Source organism: Melanerpes formicivorus, unplaced genomic scaffold (genome assembly GCF_026170545.1).
Source record: "Melanerpes formicivorus ecotype bairdi unplaced genomic scaffold, bMelFor1.0.p_v2 SCAF_11, whole genome shotgun sequence".
Lineage (NCBI taxonomy): Eukaryota > Metazoa > Chordata > Aves > Piciformes > Picidae > Melanerpes > Melanerpes formicivorus.
The window spans coordinates 11,137,210-11,158,591 of NW_027142363.1; the positions used below are offsets into that span (position 1 = coordinate 11,137,210).

At 39.5% G+C, this 21,382-nt stretch overlaps 1 protein-coding gene across 3 annotated transcripts in view; it reads right to left on the reverse strand.

The window, feature by feature from the left end:
• SCAF4 (SR-related CTD associated factor 4) overlaps positions 1–21,382 on the reverse strand; it is a 50,588-nt gene that overhangs the window by 26,283 nt on the left and 2,923 nt on the right. For 2 of the 3 annotated variants that reach the window (XM_068144508.1, XM_068144507.1), the window contains exons 2-11: positions 11,829–11,912; positions 11,223–11,267; positions 9,980–10,141; positions 7,596–7,731; positions 3,804–3,943; positions 3,117–3,293; positions 2,654–2,754; positions 2,087–2,134; positions 868–976; positions 362–529 (exon numbers count right to left, since the gene is read on the reverse strand). In XM_068144508.1, the coding sequence (XP_068000609.1) occupies positions 362–529; positions 868–976; positions 2,087–2,134; positions 2,654–2,754; positions 3,117–3,293; positions 3,804–3,943; positions 7,596–7,731; positions 9,980–10,141; positions 11,223–11,267; positions 11,829–11,912 (1,170 nt within the window). The remainder of the gene's footprint in view (positions 1–361; positions 530–867; positions 977–2,086; positions 2,135–2,653; positions 2,755–3,116; positions 3,294–3,803; positions 3,944–7,595; positions 7,732–9,979; positions 10,142–11,222; positions 11,268–11,828; positions 11,913–21,382) is intronic. The other variant, XM_068144509.1, reaches the window with a different exon arrangement.

Sequence of the window (21,382 nt, forward strand, 5' to 3'; positions counted from 1 at the left end):
ACTTCTCCAAATAAATTCTCTCCAGAGTGCAAGTGTACTGTTAGAATTCCATGCATATTCCTGAAGCATGATGGGGACGGGTAAGGGAAGAGGAGTTAAAGTGAGAAGGGTAAAATGCAATCCAATGTCTTTCAAACAAGGAGGCACGAAGCACATATATGCTGGTTTTGCTCAACTTCTGAAATACCAGACTCTTCATGTAGTATTGTAGCTGTCCAACTTTCTCTCACATGAGCTACCCTCCCAATCATTTCTGTCCCTGGTTATCATGAAATTTCCTCTCCTGAACAAACTATGCACATTGGAAAAAGACAAGTATTAAATCATTTAATTTCGCCTGTTTACGGCAACAAGTCCTCACCTGCTGATGTGGTTTTTGCATGTGTGATTCACTCTGTACTGGAAAAGGAGACTGAAAAGTTTGCTGCACAGGTGCTGCTGGTGGAATCACAGGCTGAGCCATGGGGGGAAACTGCGGGGTAGGCAGGAGACCAAAACCTGGCATTTGCCCATTAGGAGGAAGTGGAACCTTTGGGGAAGAACACAATAAAAAACTTTCAGTTAAGGAGATAAAAAATTACCTTAGCTTTCCCAAAGTAAAAAGTACTTCTGCTCCAGTCACAAAGATCAGAAGCCCAAAAAACATCAAGTAGGTCAAGTATTGCAAGTACAGAAAAATACAAATCTTGTTCTTCAAAGCTTCACCAGAACAGAGCACAAAAACATGTTTCCTGAGAAAGCTGGAGGGCTAAGCCATGTTCACTCTGCACTAACAGGAACACCACTTACTTCTGCACCAAAGACAACAACAAAACATAGAAAATGCAAGTAACACAACAGAGGGACAAGGGAAACCCCTGAAGTTACCTGGTGGCGCATTGGATCCTGTTGTATTCCCATCATGCGCTGCTGGAAGGGATCCATATTTGGGATTTGAGGAAATACTGGCTGTTGGACACCTTCTCCTGGAAATCCACTAAAACCAAGAATATTTGGCTAAGTCAGTACATACATAAATTGTCTGCCTTTATTTTACAAACTTCTATGTATATTTACACACTCTTGCTTCAAATTTAGACAGAAAGTTATCTTTATTACGGTCCTGTTTCTTCCCTAAAAAGTTCAAACAAAACCAGAAAAGACACCTTGCTTATCTTTTCTCCACTCTAAGAGATTACCTTTTAAAGAAATGCTACATAAAGGTTTAAGCCTCTCTTCCCCCTGTATGTATATGATCTCATTCTGTGGAAATTTTTCGTGAAGGTTGTCTGGCTTAGGACAATTTTCTTCCTTTCCAGCTCCTTCTTTTGGGAGCCTTTTCCTCAAGAAAAATAAACTGGCCATATTTTCTGGCAAAAAATGCTTTAGATTGGGAGGAACACAGGCCAGAAGAGAAAGGGATATATCAGACAAGGATTATGGTAATGCCATTCACTTCCCGATTCAACACACAGAATGGACAGTGCTCAGGCAAGTAATGAGGTCTGTGCAGCTAATACAACCTGTATGCAAGATGCAGTTTGGGCAAGAACCTGAACAGGACTTTAGGAGGGTAAAATAATTTCATGGAGAGGGGAAATGGAATTTTGTAGTATTTTAAAACACAGGTTCCATGCAATTCTTACATGATTCTGTACAGATCAGTTTCTCATATAGAGTATTACTGATTCTGTGTGCTCAAAATGAGACTATTGGAATCTAATCTTCAGAGGCATCTTACACAACTATATGGCAATAAGGACAGAGGCTTTGAAGTGCTGCAAACAGAACATAAACATGCTGAAAAGCTTATTCCAATGATCTCTAGTTGGGCATAAACAAGCAGTGCTTATGTTTGACCTACCTCACCTTTCTGCACTCTACAGTTCCATCTGTATTACAGGGAAAATACTACCAATTTACTTAAAAGGCATTCTAATTAACTAATGTTTGTGGAACACTGAAGTCCTCAAGGCAACAAACACAGTAAGAAAGCTAATGACAGAGTTAGTGAGTTTGCTTCTGAGAGCAGGGGTCAGATGGCATATACAGCAAGTAAGACATGGGGCCACATACTGAAGCAGGGAAAAAAGAAATATTGACTAACCCAGGTATTGAGCACCATCCAGCCTGTGCACTGAATGAGAGAGAGGTCCTGTGGAAAAAACTAGTATGTGATCATGTAATTTAAGACTTTATCATAATGCATATCAAAAGGGAAACAGGAGTCTGTGTTAGTTTGCATGGGTACTTAGTGTTTGAGAATGTACAGCTGCAAAGCCAATTTTAGTTTTTTTAGTAGCTAAAACTACCAAGTTAAAATGTTTGGAACAGCACCCTTTCCCCAGCCAGCAAAACAATCCAGCTGATCATTAACAGTGCCCTGACACACTTGGTTGTGCAATAAATAACACAGAATTCACCTTGAAACCAAAACTGAGTTTTCCTCTACAGAACACATTCCTCAGTCAATGATGCAACATGCCTACATGGGATGACTGAAGTAAAAAGACTAAAAAAGCCAACCCACCAGAAGTTGTTAGCACCATTCTAACCTTGGACTAGAACAGTTAAGCATGGAATTAACTTGGAAGTTTAATTACCATTCTAAAGTAAAGATTACATTTTTTTTTGGAACAAAGATTTGTCAACTTAATTATGACACAAAACTTACAAAGCTGGCTGAGAAACTGAGGGAGAAGGAGCTGAATCTTCTTTCTTTGAATCTTCTGCTGCTTCTGGTTCATCATCATAGTCAAACCGATCTAGCAGCTTCTGTAAGAAATTAGATCGAGCCAACTATTTTTCTGTATCTTACACATAATTGGCAGCCAAAATAGCTTCATTAATGAAGCTTTTCTACACACCAAACAGCTCAGGAATTGAAGACAAGGACTAAATCAGAAATACAAGTAATAAACTCCATATTCTAATACAGAATCAGAAACTGTCCAAAACTAGTTTAGTCAGCTTTAGAAAATGCAAAGGCTACAAAACCAGCAAAGCTGACCTCCAAACTGAAAGAGAAGAAACAAAACTTGAAGCATTTTTCTCCTAACAAATGAAGGACGCTGCAGCATCCGTCAGTCTTGTGCTGACCTTAAAAAGTTAAACACAAAGAGCAAATGAAGACTTACTTTGTCAAATGATGTTTTTTGCTCAGGTGCTGGGAAAGTAGCTTTTTGTTCTGGTGGTTGTGCTGCTGTAGTTTTCAACTGAGCAGTAATAGCTTGAACCTGAGCCATCACAGTGTTATCTATGACTGGTGACTGGGGTTTTTGAGGCTGTTGAAAAGTCTGAAGAATTTGCTGAAGCTTCAAAAACATATACAGTATTAGGTACATCCTTAAGCACATAGTATTGAAACAGTGGTAGGATACAACATCAAACCGGACTATGGCACAGGATGGACTCCATCGAAAACCTGACTGAACTATCAAAGAACTTGCAGCAAAACCAAAAGTCACTTTTTAAGTATTTCAGTGGCAAAATTCAGCATATCCCAAGATTTCAGTATTCAGGCCTGTCACCACTGCAAATGGTTCAGTGGACTGAACAACAGACCTCAACATTTCACTTGATATATTCTGCCTGCGCTTCAAACTTTGTAACTACATCCAGAACAAACTACTTAGGAATTATGTTAACTGATTTTTTCACAAGCACCATTAATTGATGGATAGAAGGGTCACAGATCATTCAAACACTGCCTTTAACCCTTACAGGTTTGCCACTGAAAATGTTAAGGAGACTTTTTTTTTGCTCCTCCCCCTCATTCAACATAAAACCTGGAGTTCAAAAGGAACCAAATAAAAAGAGGGTACCTGTTGTCCTTGCGTTGTTTGAAACAACTGAGCTACTGCTGCAAAGGCATCAGAACTGGGCAACTGTGGCACAGTAGGTACTGAGTTAGCAGTAACCTGAGGGGGCTCCGAAGGAACTTTTGCTGGAGGGGGTGGCGAACCTGAGAGTTTCAGAAGAATTAAGAACGAGCTACGTTACTCCAAAACATTCATCTTGCTCTTCAGTGCACGTCTACCTCCTCAAAACAAGTGTCAACCTACTAAACTCTGGTTAACCCAACAAGTCTTATTTAAGCTACCCCAATTGCATATTCTATTCATTTTCCCTTCATCTGCTCCATTTACTGCTCACATCTGCACATCATATACATTAAGAAAGAACACAGAGATAAATGGCCTATCTAAAAGCAGCCCAGCATGGTGCTTTAGATCACAAGTCTATATTTATAATTGTACAATTTTAGAAAGGAGAAAAACAACAAGCATCAATCTACTTAAGATATTAGTTCTGGTTACGAAGTTCTGGGCTCATTCTTTCAGATGCACATTTCAGATCATCTAATGTTTTAAGAGCAACTGAGTTTCTCTTAATCACAGAAGCATTCAGGTTGGAAAAGACCCTCAGGATCACCAAGTCCAACCGATAACCCTACTCTACAAAGCTCACCCCTAAGCCATATTCCCAAGCACCATGTCTAAATGACCTTTAAACACATCCTGACCACTCTTTCTGTGAAAAATTTTTTCCTCATGTCCAGTCTAAACACTTTCTGCTAGATTTTTTTCTGACCTATCTGGTAACACAGGATTTTTTTAGTAATTTGTAATCAGCTCTCATAAACAATTCTCTTTCTTTGTTAACAACATCTTATCACCTTAACATCATTGTTCACATGCCACTTTGCATATTCCCATGCCAAACCTGGATCTGATGGATAAATAAGAGCAAGTGCAGGGTCCTGCATCTGGGTCGAGGCAATCCCAGGCACAAATACAGGCTGGGCAGTAACTGGCTGGAAAGCAGCCCTGAGGAGAGAGACCTGGGGGTGCTGGTGGACAAAAAGCTCAACATGAGCTCTCAGTGTGCACTTGCAGCCCACAAAGCCAATCAGAACCTGGGCTGCATCAGGAGAAGTGTGGCTAGCAGGTAGAGGGAGGTGATCCTCCCCCTCTACTCAGCTCTGGTGAGACCCCACCTGGAGTACTGTGTCCAGTTCTGGAGCCCCTATTACAAGAGGGATGTGGAGGTGCTGGAACATGTCCAGAGAAGGGCCACAAGGATGATCAGAGGGCTGGAGCACCTCTCCTATGAGGACAGACTGAAGGAGTTGGGGCTGTTCAGTCTGCAGAAGAGAAGGCTCCGAGGTGACCTAATTGTGGCCTTCCAGTATCTGAAGGGGGCCTACAGGAAGGCTGGGGAAGGACTTCTCAGGATCTCAGGTAGTGATAGGACTAGGGGGAATGGAATGAAGCTGGAGGTGGGGAGATTCAGGCTAGATGTGAGGAGGAGGTTCTTCACCATGAGAGTGGTGAAACCCTGGAATGGGTTGTCCAGGGAGGTGGTTGAGGCCCCATCCCTGGAGGTGTTTAAGAGCAGGCTGGATGAGGCTCTGGCCAGCCTGATCTAGTGTGGGGTGTCCCTGCCCATGGCAGGGGGGTTGGAGCTACATGATCCTTGTGGTCCCTTCCAACCCTGAATGATACTATGATACTATGAAATCTTCCTACCACAAAAATAATGTTTGCTGTTCTTTCAGGGAAAGACTCGCATTTCCACTGAGCTTTAGTAAAACGATGATCACATTTGAAGACGTGCTATTAGCTTTATCTAGATGGACATATTGTAATGGACTACCAGAAAACTGAAAGCTAAAAAATAAAGCCATTAACAGAACCATTGTTTTGAGTTTGAGACACTGTTTGCCTCACAATGCCAATTGCTTTAAAGGTATTCACCTGTCTGCAGTTTCAGTAACTGCACTGTTGACATGCAGCAAGCGAAACCAAACACAGTATTTTCCCAAAAGTCAGATGCTATGTAAAAATCCTGCAAAAGCATACATGACTGCCTTTAAATATAAATGAATCCCCAGATTATTCCCTGTATACATTCACAAGGATATTTGCTTACTCAAGGGGGAAAATTTGCATTTCTCTCTCTTTTCTTTTCTTTTGGCTAAGCAGACTCTGTAGCATTAGAGCTAGATAGATTCTACTTCACATAATACATTAATGTATTTATTATTATTCATTACCATATTTATTTCAGAGACAAATTATCCCCTCTGGTGCATCCAAATAATTTCCTTGAAATCAGTATTTCTGTAGATGAAAATCTAGGCAGAAGGTATCCAACCTTCTAGCTACTAGTGATGAGACAAAGATGGACAAAATAGTGCTGCTCATCTGTCATGTCAGAATGAAATAGTATAGCCACCAGTCTCCTCAAATGCTAAGACATTCTCTCCCTCTGCCCTGCCATGTTTATAAAGGATCTCAATAGAATAGGCTTTCCCTAACACCACTGGAAATTATTTCACTTATGCTACTGTGCATCATTATTTTGTTGTCTGCCACCACACTGCACCCACTCCATTTAATTTTTTTACCAATCCTACTCCCAACATATTTGAGTGCTCTATGTAAGGAGGTTACCAAAGCTAAGTCTGAAATACAGAGTACAAACTCAGAAAGGCAGCCCTCTCAAGAAAAGAGAATTGTGGTATGCATATTCTCATCCACAATTTGGTAACCTCATTACCAGCTTTTTTATGTGGCATAAAATGGGTCAGTGAAAATACCGTGGGCAGGATGTCATTATTTTAGTCTTTAGGTCAGCAGTTTTCAACCAGTAGCCCATGTAAAAGCCTACTGCCAGGCATACATTTACTGTTCAAGAATTTGCATTTTGAACACCAGTTACAATGTTTCAGAGCTGCATCCTGAAAGAGACTGACAGCTGCTGCTTTCAGAGAAAAGCTGATTCAAAGAATAGATGTAGCTCTTAATATGCAAGATCACACTTATCCAGAAGTTAACATTAAAAAGATTAGAATTATAACATTGAGAATAAAAAAATACTTCACACCAAAAATTGAATGAACATATATGCATACATCATGTCATTTCAGATGTTTTCCATACAAGTGTTCACATCCTGGTAACTGAAGTATAGAACCAGGATTTATTTGGAATTCTGAGTTCAGCCACGGCACACAATTGTGACAATGAAGTTCAGCTGCATAGAACCACACAATCATTAAAGTTGGAAAAAGCCTCTAAGACCTAGTACAACCATCGACCCAATACTGCCAACTCCACATGTTTTTTGAACACCTCCAGGGAACGGTGACTCCCTCTGGCCAGCCCATTCCAATGCCTGACCACTCTTAGTAATTTCCCCTTGATACCTAAACTGAACTTCCCCTACTGAAACCTGAGGCCACTTACTCTTGCTCTATCCCTAGCTCCTCAGGAGAAGAGACCAACCCCCACCTCACTACAACCTCCGTTCAGGTAGTTGTCTCCCCTCAGCCTACTCTTCTCCAGATTAAACAATGCCAGTTCACTCAGCGACTCCTTGTAAGACTTGTTCTCTAGGCCCTTCACCAGCCTCACTGCCCTTCTCTGGACATACCCCAGTAACCCAAATCTTTCTTGTAGTGAAGGGTTGAAAACCAAACACAGTATTCAATCTGCAGTATGCTTTTAGCAAATTTATCAATGCTGACACTAGTAGTAGGCACTTTAAAGTTAAAGCAAACAAGCTCTTAGAGCTCATCCTTTTAAAAGAAGCTATAATGTAAGTCATACCTTCATTATTAGTAGCATTTTCTGTCACTGGTGCAGTGGCAGTAGTTCCTGCTGCCATATCCAAAAGAGGCTGAATTATTTCTATTTTAAAAACTCCGTTTTTCTGCCACAGGTTCAGGACACGGACTATTTTACTCTGTTAAAACAAGGCAAACATTAACACCAAATATAGCTTTCCAAGTCCACAAACTCCATATTTATCTTCCATATGTTGAGAAGGAAGGTTTGAACAGAGCAGGACTCCAACATAATTTGGCATACCTATTTAACAACACCCTATGCTGTCACATAGGTCAGAAAGATCTTTTACATGGCATGATAGAAACTGATGACTTATTTTACTACCCACTCTTGTAAAAACAGACTTGTGCCACTCTTCTAAAACTGTTCTGGCCAGTCAGAAAATGCAGATTTGACAGACAATAGAGGAAGTCACATCAACCCCATCATTGATTCACAGATGGTCATAAAGGTGTGAAACGTACAACAAATGTGACAAACGAGAGAGAGAAAATGAAAGGGAGCTGGAAAACTCATCTCAATGATGAATCAAAAGATCAGCAAAGCAAGTGAAAAACATTCCAACTGATCACTACAGAAAGATTAAATCAAACCCTCTGATTGTCAGCTGTTATTTTAAGCTCACTTCTTTTTTTAACATTAAGAACAATGAAGCTTTCAGGAACAAGCTGGAAATCAGTCTTTCCTTCATAGCCTAGTATTGAACAATAATATCCAATCAGATGTGCTGTTTCAGTTGGAAAACGATGTAAGGAAGTAAAAGTCAGAGTACATGGCAATACAGACATACCTCTCTTTTCTGCATACTTAATTCACCTGACTTGCATACCCATACATTTTAAGTACTTCTACTGTAGCTGGCTAAGAATGAACTGCTTCTGTTCTTTCTTGTTTTAACAATAAAATGCCTTACTGTGACTCAGTTAGAATAGAATAGAATAAACCAGGTTGGAAGAGACCTTCAAGATCATCGTGTCCAACCTATCATCCAACACCACCTAATCAAACCAAACCATGTTATATATACCCATGCAAATCCACCTAGACTTCCACACACTAAGTGATTAAAAATTTCCAAGAGTACTTTCTACAGTAAGATAAATTAGAGAGAAAGCCAAAATGGCTATTTTTAAAACAAGATTTTAGTCTGAGCAACAACTTAAAACCAGCAGCATTATTTGGCATTGGGTACACTATCTCTCCAGAAAACCTGAAAATAATATGGAAGTCAGAAAAATGAACAAAAGTAATACTTTTGTTTTCAGTCACATTATTAATCTTACAGAAAGGCTATTAGAAAAAAATGGTATCATTCTCTTTGGGTATCAACCCTAGCTGCTAGGTACTGCAGATCAGGCATGTTTGCACACTGAAAATTCATAAAGCAAGCAGATTACAAACAGTGTTACCCTCCCTAGCAGAAATCTTAACTATTTTAGCAGTGAGGTAATCAGGTAGTTCCATGAATGAGATGGATAGTCTAATTAATGTAGATAAACAAAATGTTAACTACAAATTCAGAAGGAAGGGGCTGCATTATTTCACCAGTGTATTAACCTGGAAGCTCCAGAGTATCAGATTCAGAGCCTAAAGGTCTCAATGTTCCACACTGGAAAACCAAAGAGCATTAAAGCTTTTCAAAAAGCTTAGTCAGAAGATTAGGTATAAAGTCAGATTAGGTAAAAAACAGTATGTTACTCTCACAGAGTACAATTCAGGAAAAGAGCAACTAGGTGATTTCATGGAAACCAACTGGCAACTTCTCAAACACACTTATCTGGGAAGCCTTTTGAAAGTGTTCTCATAGAGGACACGCAAGCTACCTTCTGTTGATGGCAGCCTGGGCCATCATGAATTCACAATACTTTCAGAACCTCTGTTCTATCAGGAAGTACACCAAAAGTAAGAAAAATGAGGCTTTAAACCAGTCTGGCAAATGAAATTCAAGTGTGGAATTTTTAAAGACTGAAGAAATCAGTATGGTGATTTTTAAATTGATTTTTTTTTAACTGTGTGAGAGAAGAACCTTCACTGCCTACAATACCACAGCTGCTTCTGTAACACTTTACACCTTCAATTGTAAGTTGTCCTGAAGGAGCATCAAGAAAAACAAGGTTTAGCATAGTCACACTGGTGAAATGCTTGCATAGGCAAACCAGAAGTGATTAAGTTAGGCAAAATAAATATCTTAACTAGAACTTTCATTTAACTTTCACCTTGTACAATCTTTCTCAGCATATTTTACCACTTAATATAGTAACATTCACTACCATGGTCACGAGAATCACTAACTCAGCTTTCCTGTAAGCGGAAGGTAGCACTGGTAGCAATTCACAACAACACTTGAAAAATTATACTTGTACCTTGTCTTCAGATGGACAGAGATACAAATACTGGAATGTGGCAGTAATATTCTTAGAGAATCTTGGCCCAAAAACATCTTTGTCTGTTCCAAACTGGTGACGAGACTGACGAACAATGGAGTCAATAACGTACAATCCAGGGACTTTATATTCCGGTTTGCACTAGAAACATAAAAATAGTTTTCCATTAAACAATGATGCTAACAAGGCAGTACACATTCCCTTATACCTTTACAAGAAACTTATACTTGGTATGTGTGGGTAGAAAAAAATGTTCATTTGTTTTATGTAGAATACTCTTCGTGCTTTGGCTTTCTTTACAGCAATGGAAAATAAAGTAGAAAAAGTGTGCTTTCACATTTGGGACAGAGTAGAAGAGAACAGAATTAACGAGGTTGGAAAAGACCTCTAAGATCATCAAGTCCAACCCATCACCCAATACCATCTTATCAACTAAACCATGGCACCAAGTGCTTCATCCAGTCTCCTCTTCAACATGTCCAGTGATGGTGACTCCACCACCTCCCTGGGCAGCCCATTCCAGTGGCCAATCACTCTTTCTGTGAAGAATTTCTTCCTAACATCCAGCCTAAACCTCCCCTGGCACAGCCCTGAAGAAGCTGTTACCTTCTCAATCACTGCTTGTGAAGTACCTTTGGGTTCACAATTTGTAATCTCAACAACAGGTCTACTAGATTACAGTACAGCCTGTCACAATTCTGCTATTGAATTATGCAACACTCAACGGACCGAAATGCATCCAACCAACTCTGTTCTCCAGAATTTAATGGCAAGCCCTTCTCTTTGGAGGTCTCTGAAGGACTCTGAACAAAAAAGAGTATTTTTCCTGTTCACTCACAGTTTGGTTCTAGCAAGCATTACATTCTAGTCTGTTGTTCTACATGCCTAGGCAAGCATGAAAACTATTTTCTCAAACTATGAATTATCTTAGCCCGTGAAAATTCATTTGAAGTTCAATTCCTCCAGCTTCCTCCCCAGCTGCTAGGTAGAGAAGAAAGGAGGAAATTGACAATTTTTTCCTCTGCTTCTTAATGCACTATTGAAAACTCAAATTGGGAGATTACATACAAAAAGAGGTATTAAAATGTATAAAGTCCTAACAAAAGAGAATTTCTTTTCTTGGTCCCTGAATAACACGAGGCTTTTTGGCTGTTTACGAGCGTTATTAATAACATCTAGCAACAGATGCAGGCAGTATCAGTAGATTCTTTTTTATTCTTACCTTTTTAATAAACTTCTCTACAATCTGGACAACATGCTTGTAGAGCTGGAAGATAAATTTAGAAATTAATGTATCATCTACTCAACAGCGGCACATCATTTCACAAGTATTTTAACTCTTTGTGCTTACTACCATTTAGGAGAAACTACAAAACACTACACTCACTGCACTTGAGCTAATTAAGTCATCCTTTCTGTCCAAAGTGTGCCAGTATACACACAAAAAGACATACTGCTACTACAGTTACTAGTGAGAGCTTTCTGGATTTACTTTCTAAAGTAATTATTGCTTCAAAGCAAGACACCTATGTGCTAGTTGCATCCTGAAACACTGAAAATTTCATTACATTGAAATAATAACACCCTAGTGAGTTTAGCATTAAAAAGCAATTACTCAAAAAATCCAGCTGGCAGTATACTACTAATTAGTCTAAAACCAAGAGATGATATTCACCACCCACTTGTTTGTGGATAACATTCTTAACACCAGCTAGAGTGAAACATCCATGAAACCAACACCAGGAAATCCAGAGATGAATTTACTTTGAAGTAAAATAACAAAACATTGCTACTGTTACAGTTCTGTGTTTGTTCTGCTGTGCCTTACCTTAATAGCTTTAATGGCAGCTTTTGTGATGAGAATCATTTTTGCTCGGGAAATAGGAGGTTTCATCTCCATCAATGAAAAGAGCTAAGGAGAGAAAACAAGTATTTAAAAATACATTCTGAAGTTTAAGCAGTTAACAAAAAAGACATTTCAGACAATTGACTAACTATTGACATTCCACTCTAGGTATCCTCACAATGCTGGCTGTCCCAGGAAACAAAAAGACTAAGGAGCAGATCTTTCTAGGCAATGTTCAAAGTTGTCTTGCTTGTGAACTAACCCATATTCACCAAATTACCAGATTCTGATGAGGCTGCTCTCAAAGTCCTGTTTGTGTCTAACAATCAGTATCGGTTACCTTATGGTACAGGTGCTGCTAATTTATGGCATGGGACCCTGAGACTTTACAAAACCAATAGACACCAGACATAACTGCAGCTTCATTTACGTTAGTCTGGAGGGTCTGCTTACCAAATAGAAATATTGAGGGTGGCACTACAGACAGCTAGGCTAACATAATCCAAAAGTATGACAACTTTCATCTATTGAGCTGATCAAATCAATACTAACTTTTCAAATGATCCTGTTATACACAGGCATTGCAAATATCTTTTATGGAGATGTTTACCGTTTCACTTGCTATGACCATGCTGTATTATTACCAAAATGAACTGCACTGACTGTTTTGGAGACTCCTCTGCATTATTCTCCATATGAATACCACCCAGTGGAAAATATAATTTTTTATATGTGATGTTTTGAGGCATTCATTCTGTGAACCCAAATTACAGAATAATTCTTATCTTATTCCTATAAACATAGTCCAGGCATATTATTTCAAAGAGCTGTAATCAGACATTAAGAAGAATGCTATTCTGTTACAAGCAATAAGCACAAAAAGGGATTCTGCATTACTAAACACTTTTTTTTGCTTTTCAAGTCTGAATTCACAGAACACATACTCTAGTTCAGCTCTTCAAATCTGAAAGTGTGACTCCAAGCAAAAAATCCCTTCTTTGCACAAACAGCATCACCATGACTTACATCTCATGCCTGAGGAAATTGATTACAAAACATTTTCAAAATGTCTTGAGCCTATGCATTCAGAGAAGACACTGCTGTCTTCTAGTATTGACCATAATTCTGAGAAGAAGAATTAGTTTCACACTGCAGAAACTGAGAAACTAAAACTTGCCCACAGGACTATCAGAGCTGATGAAACATCAGTGAAGGGTGGACTATAGAAAGCTGAGGGGACAGTGATACATTTTCCTCAAGACACCAATACCACATGAACAGCATGACATTCTTACTGTATTCTGCTTCCTGTAGAGCATTTTAAGAGGATAGGGAAATGAAGGATATGGGGAGTTGGTTTTGTTTTTGTTTTGTTTTTTACTGTTTTGGGGTTTTGTGTTGTTTTCTAATACAACAATCTTACACTCGTAAGCATGCAGGCACACACTTAGAAGACACCAAAACCCAATGCACATCTCACCACTTTCCAGACCACTTTGCCTACTCTGGATCTACAGTGAATTCTATATGCTCCATAAGCTGTTGCTGTAATTCCACATCATAAAATAACCAGTTGCAAAATCTACACAGTATGCTACACTATGTTTTTTATGGCCTACCTTGCACACTTTTGTTCTACTGGTCATTAGACCCGGAAGCATAATCGACTTGTCAGAACCACTCTTCTCTCATCTTGCAAGGGTATTCCAGTACTACTATTAATTTCTCCTGTTACATCACAGCTCATGGTTAGGTGGTTCTGCTTCATTAAATATTTTTTATTCTTACCATAAACTTAACTTCCTAGTTGAGCTGTGGCTTACTAAAGGTAGAATCATTATATTGTCATGGGTTTTTTTACCTCTAACGTATTCCCCACGAATCACAAATAAAATGGTATTGCATTACATAATTTCCTTTTGCCCTTCACAATAAAGAAAAAATAGAGCCCATGAACATTAGCCAAAAATGTGACCAATTATTTAGCACAAAGCAAAATAAGAGAATAAAGTATCTTTATTTGATAGCATAATGGAAAGTAAGATGCCATTTAAAAACTTATCTCTTATTTTTCTATTAATGTAAAGGTCCAAGATTCTTGTGAAGTTACCTACTAACACAGATTTATCCACTGTGTCAGTTATGGAATATAACAATGGAGAAGGTAAAAAAAGTCTGTCCAAATATTTAAAAGCAAGTAATAACAAGACATAGTAATACAAAATGAAAGCCTTACATCAATAAAACATGAAGAGTAGGCAAGAAGGCATTCTCTTGCTTAATTCAATTCCTATTCCAGAAGGTATGAAAGAAGAAAAATTACCCTTCAGGACAGTGGCAGGCAGATACCTTTTCCAACACCAAGGCAGGACTATGACTTTTCATTATTAATCTTCATAAAAGGCAAGTTCTACTGCCAGGATGTTTGATTTTTAAAGCCATTCAAGCTGTAAGAGATACTTCAGCTAACATCCCTGACTGCTGAGAAGTCACAGTATGAACAAAAGCTGTCAGAAAATAGAAGAGGAAAATCTGTGTGTTGGCTTGGTTACTTTTTTTCTATTTTTCTTTCTTTTTTTTAAAAAGGCTTGTTAGGTTTTGAATTATATTTCTTCAGCGTTAAGTGCAAAGATGACTTCTGAGGAACAAGTCAGCGACATTATTAAACCTCAGGAAAATGTGTTTCAAGAGGTAACAAAAGAAAACAAAACACACAAAAAAAAACTCTAAAACATCCACAAACCACCAGCAGAAGTTCAAAAAAATTAGTTAGAGGAGCCAACATTAAGACAGGCACTCCATATCGTTTCCTTCACACGTGGCAGCAACTGCTCCTGCAGAAAAACTAGCCAGTCCCATACGACAATAACCAAGAAGCCAGTGTGAAAGCAGCACTTCAGCATTTGTACTTCAGAAACACAGAGACAGATAAACTTAAGTATCTTAAAAGAAATCCAAAAAGATGACGTTGCAACCAGGGGAAAAAGAAGAATAAAAATCCAAGGAGAAAAACTGCCAGAGGGCAGGAAAATGAGAAATCAGCTGGATGCATGGAAGCAGCCAGGGAGAACACAATAAAGAATATGGCAGCTTGAAGAAGTCACTAAAAACTATGAGAAACTGAAAACTTAGGCTAATAAGGTTGGAATAAAAAAGATCTTTGGAAGAATAATATTGAGCACAGCACTGCAAATTGTTCCTTTGCTGTTATAGACAGCACTCTGGGCAACAGCAACAAAAATGCAGTAAAAGCAATGAAGTCAGTACACACAGATACTTCCAGCTCAGGATGAACTACAGCTGACACATGCATCAAACTGAGATGCAAACACACGTGTGTATATAAATATACCTGCACACACACACATATATGTATATGCATACACATGTCTGTGCCTATTTATGCATGTGTATTCTGCCTTCTCCTCAGACACACACACACACGCTATCTCTTGGAATAGCACATCAAGATTTTGTTGCCTTTTTCAATTTCAGAATACCCAAACAACTATTTTAAATCTGACTTTTATTTAATTTGCAGTATCATAGCTACAGGTGTCAAAAGCATGTTTTAAAGATGGGTAAATCTAAAATTTAACTACCTTACTAGTTCCTTGTGGATTGTGTTAGAAGAGGAAGCTGTTCATTAAGGCATGTGTGTACATTTCTGTAAGTTTAATTAGACTTGGAACATCTTTCACACACATTTACCAAAACAATGTATGAGAAAAAAACCCTCTACATTCAGAGGACCATGCTTCCAATAATACATCTAATTTCTCAAAGACACCATGATCAGCTAAAAAAAAAAACCTCAGATGCTTTATAAAGGATCCTGTCATTGGAATGCTCTGTCCTGCAAAGCTTGACTTGCGAGAAATTGCTTTCTGATTTTACTGACCACAACTGGATGTTTGGAGAAAAAAATCCCTGCTCCTGGGTTTTTTCCCTACCTTCCTTCCCCATGCAGTGACACCAGTGGCTAAAGAGGCAGCAGGAGTTAGCTTTATCTCTACTTCTAGTATCACTGTCCCAAACCCATTAATCTGGCAAAGAAAACCAACCAGAGTATCCAGTTGGCTGCAATGGGTTGGGGGAGAGCACCACAGGGCAAGAGACAGCAGGGTAAAAGAAATTAAATGAAGCTTTATTTTTATATAAGATCTAATTAATTCAAGGACCATTCAAGGCTTGTATCTTAATGGAGTTTTGATAATTTCAAGACTTTAAGAAGAATTATTTCCTGCTGTCTGGTGTGGATTCTTTTAAACACGAGAAAAAACACTTTCTTATTCCCGTTATAATAGTCTCGCCTGCTCAAAGCAGTATTAAAAAAGAACACACTTCTGTTTTACACAAACTGCATCTTAGGATACAATGTCTAAATACTTTCAAACATAGGGAAAGAGGTTTCAGAAATCTGTGCACTCTAGCTGCACATATTTTTACAAGCATCATGTTTTTAAAAGGAGTCATTTCTTTGTTGGTCCATATCAACCCGCATGCTCCAAAACCATTAAAGAGCCAACTAAAATCAAGACATAATACAAAATATCAAGAGTTTTGCATACTTTTCACGGCAGTATGGAAGTACAGAATAAAGTATCTATAAAGTCAAGAATCTAAAAGGCAGAAAAGTCACCTGTGTGTTTTCAGGCTGATAAATGCAAGTAAATAACAACGATGAGCCGTTCATTGAACCATAGTAGATGGGAAAAGGGATATTGATGTTATTGTCTGCATTTAAGAGGAAGCTAGTAACCACCTCAATTTAAATTTAATGTAAATTACAAAAGTACTACAGAAAACACATGGCAGAAGTCAACTAAGAAGGCCTTCCAATTCAAACTAGAACTTGCTCCAGTTCATAAGCCCTGGGTGAAGTGTACAAGGAGGGGTGGGCAACAGGAGAGTGAATAGGATGATGGCCTTCAGTTTCCCGTCTTTCAAGCAGCAAACGCCTGTTGAGGGGCCATCTTACACAGAAACCCAAGAACTGTGCTTTTTTGAACCTCGAGTACTGTGTCCAGTTCTGGGCCCCTCAGTTTAGGAAGGATGTTGACTTGCTGGAACGAGTCCAGAGAAGAGCAACAAAGCTGGTGAGGGGTTTGGAACACAAGCCCTATGAGGAGAGGCTGAGGGAGCTGGGGTTGCTTAGCCTGGAGAAGAGGAGACTCAGGGGTGACCTTATCACTCTCTACAACTACCTGAAGGGAGGTTGTAGACAGGTGGATGATGGTATCTTCTCCCAGGCACCCAGTACCAGAACAAGAGGACACAGTCTCAGGCTGTGCCAGGGGAGGTTCAGGTTGGATGTTAGGAAGAAGTTCTATACAGAAAGAGTGATTGCGCTATGGAATGGGCTGCCTGGGGAGGTGGTGGAGTCGCCGTCATTGAAGGTGTTCAGAAGGAGACTCGATGGGGTGCTTGGTGCCATGGGTTAGCTGTTTGGGTGGGTTGGATTGGTTGATGGGTTGGACATGATGATCTTGAAGGTCTCTTCCAACCTGGTTTGGTTTATTCTAATAAAGGTTTATTCTAATGGTTTATTTATTCAAAAGGGAAAAATCACTTCAAATTTATGCAAAACCTGGTCTTAGACTCCTATAAAGACATTATGTTTGGGCACAGTATGTCTTCAGAACAAGAGCAAATTGAAATGCAGGAATGCTATGAGCTTCTCTACTTTACTGAATCCATTGCAAGAGAAGCAAACCCAGAAAGTGATGCATGCACATCAGTAGAGAAGGAACAGGGGTGCCAAGAGAAAAACATAAAACACAGTCAGAGAAAAAAGGCAGCCTATACACATTGCAAACCTGAAACTACTAGGAAAGAAGTGATGTCACCCAGTGAGACTTATCCCGTTCACACAGAAGAAAAATTCCAGGCTTATATCCTTTGGGGTGTCTTGAGCTCGATGTACAATCTTAAATCTATTTATCTGTTTTAAGCATGAGCTAGCAGGTTGGTAAAAAATATCTTTTAAGGCTTGAACTAACTCCCCTGGCTTTGCTCACTGGCTGAAGTTTGTTTGACATAAGAAGGTCTCTTTATTTACAAAATAAAGAGGTAGTGAGTGCTCCATTTTACATACTTAGTAAATAAGACCCACAGAAAAGCAGCACCACAGATAGCAACATGATCTCCTGAATGAAACAGAGTGTTTAGTCATTAGTGGTTATCAGCCACTCGGGTCATTGTTACACTATTCTCCTTCAATCCTCCCTTCTCTAATTTTCACAGAGCAATCTAACACGCCCCCAACAATTTTATCAAGTCTTACAGGTCCAAGAACATTCTTCTAAGCAGGCTACACACACCCCCCACAGTCAGTACTCTAAGCATTCTTTTGCGTATTTGTTCATGTGTCTACAGAATAAAACCATGCTGGAAGACATGACCAAGAAGCACAGATAGCACACTATTCTGTTAACAAAGCACCAATGTGTGATCATATCTTTAAAAGGCCAAATGTTTTAAAAAGTACACACAGGTCCTCAGAAAATTTGTTAGCAACATACATTTTCCTTCCCCTATAAAACTGATTCCCTTCCCCTTTGAGGTTCCTATTCTGCCTTGAGTAACTAAGGAGAAAGACAACGATGTCTACTAAAACTGTCATTAAGCTATGTCTCACAGGATCAATGTAAGTTTTAAATTCTTGACCGTCAGCTGTGAAGCAAACCAAGATTTAGGTGCTGCTAAAGGCAAGAGAAGACCAGAAATTTCCTTGCTGTCAAGCTACATTCTTTGGAAAATAAAGTGAGATTTAAATTTGACCCGATATGAACCTCAGGCAATGAAGTTAAATAGTACTTTATCAACTAAGCTATTTCTGTGGCCTAGGAAGAACATTCACAAATTCTGAATCACTGGGAAGAAACACCTTTACAAAGGACACTCATATGCAAATGACATCATTATGTACACAGAACAGATTGTTTTCTACACAGAGTTTTGAAACTTAACTGCCTCTCTGGAACAGTGCTGAGCTCATAGTATCATAGTATCATTCGGGGTTGGAAGGGACCACAAGCATCATCTAGTTCCAACCTCCCTGCCATGGGCAGGGACACCCCACACTAGAGCAGGCTGGCCAGAGCCTCATCCAGCCTGGTCTTAAACACCTCCAGGGATGGGGCCTCAACCACCTCCCTGGACAACCCATTCCAGGGCTTCACCACTCCCATGGTGAAGAACCTCCTCCTCACATCCAGCCTGAATCTCCCCACCTCCAGCTTCATTCCATTCCCCCTAGTCCTATCACTACCTGAGATCCTGAGAAGTCCCTCCCCAGCCTTCTTGTAGGCCCCCTTCAGATACTGGAAGGCCACAATTAGGTCACCTGGGAGCCTTCTCTTCTCCAGACTGAACAGCCCCAACTCCTTCAGTCTGTCCTCATAGGAGAGGTGCTCCAGCCTTCTGATCATCCTTGTGGCCCTTCTCTGGACATGTTCCAGCACCTCCAGATCCCTCTCGTAATAGGGGCTCCAGAACTGGACACAGTACTCCAGGTAGGATCTCACCAGAGCTGAGTAGAGGGGGAGAATCACCTTCCTCGACCTGCTGGCCACAATTCTCCTGATGCAGTCCAGCATGTCTCCTGAAAAGCTGTTCATCTCATTTCTTCTCCATCAAGATTCTCTACTAACCCTACTACTACCCTAAACCTAATGCCACAGCTTTCGGTATTCCCGGAAACAGTTCACTTAAGAAGCAACAGACACAGCTCTTTCAGGATCACAGTGATAATCACACTTCAGTTACCATGATACAGTCATAAAAAAACAAACAAGCTTTCATCCCCAAAGAGCTGCACACTACTTCTATAACTTGTCTGGGCCTGGCAACCTAAAAAAAGTACTAAATTCTATCTGAAACACTAGTAGCATTTGCCTATATTCTCTCCCTCTATCCCATCCAAATGCATTTGAACTGCTGCTTAAGCACTCTCACAGAGCATACAGAAGCCAGCACTGACTTAAAAATACAGCCTACTGTACCTACTGGAATTTTAGGCAGCTACAACAGGTAGCAGCTTTCACTGTTTTCCTCAAGGATAAAAGAGTGCCAAAATCCACAAATATACTATGTTAGTCTTTCCTCCAACCACAGGTACTGGCAACTGTGTCCTTGTCATACAGCAGAGGGAATCTAACTGGGGTTCATGAGTTCCAGGAACTGCTGAAGAACCACTGCAAAGGATATCCTGCTAACCTCTATTTATAGGATGGGGGGAGAGGAAGAACAGGGAGCAACAGATTGTAATAGAACATGCAAAATGAAGTCTTGCCAGTAGCGTAAGATAGCTGCACTAGATCCAAATGACAACTCTCTGGTTTACTGAATATGGATAAATAGTAAAACTGCAACTATAAAGAAACATCCCACGAAATACCTATCCTGCTAGTGATTCAGGCACACTTCAGCATGATACCAGTTGTTTCAGTGGTACAGATTAACAATTACCAACCTGAGACATACAATTAATTGAATATATTGCATTACTCAATACAAACACAAGATTGTAAAATAGGAAACTTGACTTTGTTCTCCTTCCAGAAACAAAACTGTGAAGAAATCTCTAACTTTTCTAACCAGTAAACTATCCCCAAATTTTCCAGATTAAAGAAAAGGAAACATGTATCTTTTAAGTCACAATATGACAAGGACTAAAACTTTTATAAACCGTGGCAGATGTATGGGTTTGGGTTGGGTTTATGAAAACTCCTTCCTGTTTTCTTAAAACCAAAGTTTTGTATCATCATGAAGTTACCTTTTGTGATTTACTTACACTGCACTGTTAATTTAACACAACATACGCACCTAATAGTACACAAATTCTAACTCATTCTTCCAGGATACACTTTGAACTAGTTACCACAGGCAAAATACAATATGCTACATAACTGTCAAATCCCACCTATTCAGCTGGAAATACCTGCTCAGAATGCAGTTGGATAGACTGACAAACATGTCAAGTCAACACAAAAGATGCGTTTGCTCCTGCAGAAAAGTGAGAATTTTAAAGAGGCACCTTTATGGAAAGAATTGCATTCAAAGTATAGGTGCAAAGAACAGGACCCAGGGAATGGGCAAAACAATCAAACATGATCAAATTACATAACCTGTGTAAGTTACCACCCACTGACAAAGTCAAACTAATTGACTCTTAAGCATCCTTTCCTAGCCTGCCACAATTGCTAAGTGCAATATGCCAGCTCAAACCTCTATATTTAAGTTTTACCTTACAATTCCAATGGGCAGTTACGATCACACCCTCATCACAATTAGTTGGCAGGCAGAAACAGGTTACTTCACAGCAACATAACCATATACACTGTCAGAAGCCTATAACCCAAAGGGCAGAAAATGACCTTACAAGTAGAACTGGAATCTAAGTCAACAAAAACTACTAATCATTTCTACAGGGCTGGAGGAATAGCTCCAGCCAAAACAAAACAGTTTAAACTGCATAAGTGTTACTAGTGCTTTTCTCATCCTCGCCAAGATCTTTTGACCAAGAAGAGGAT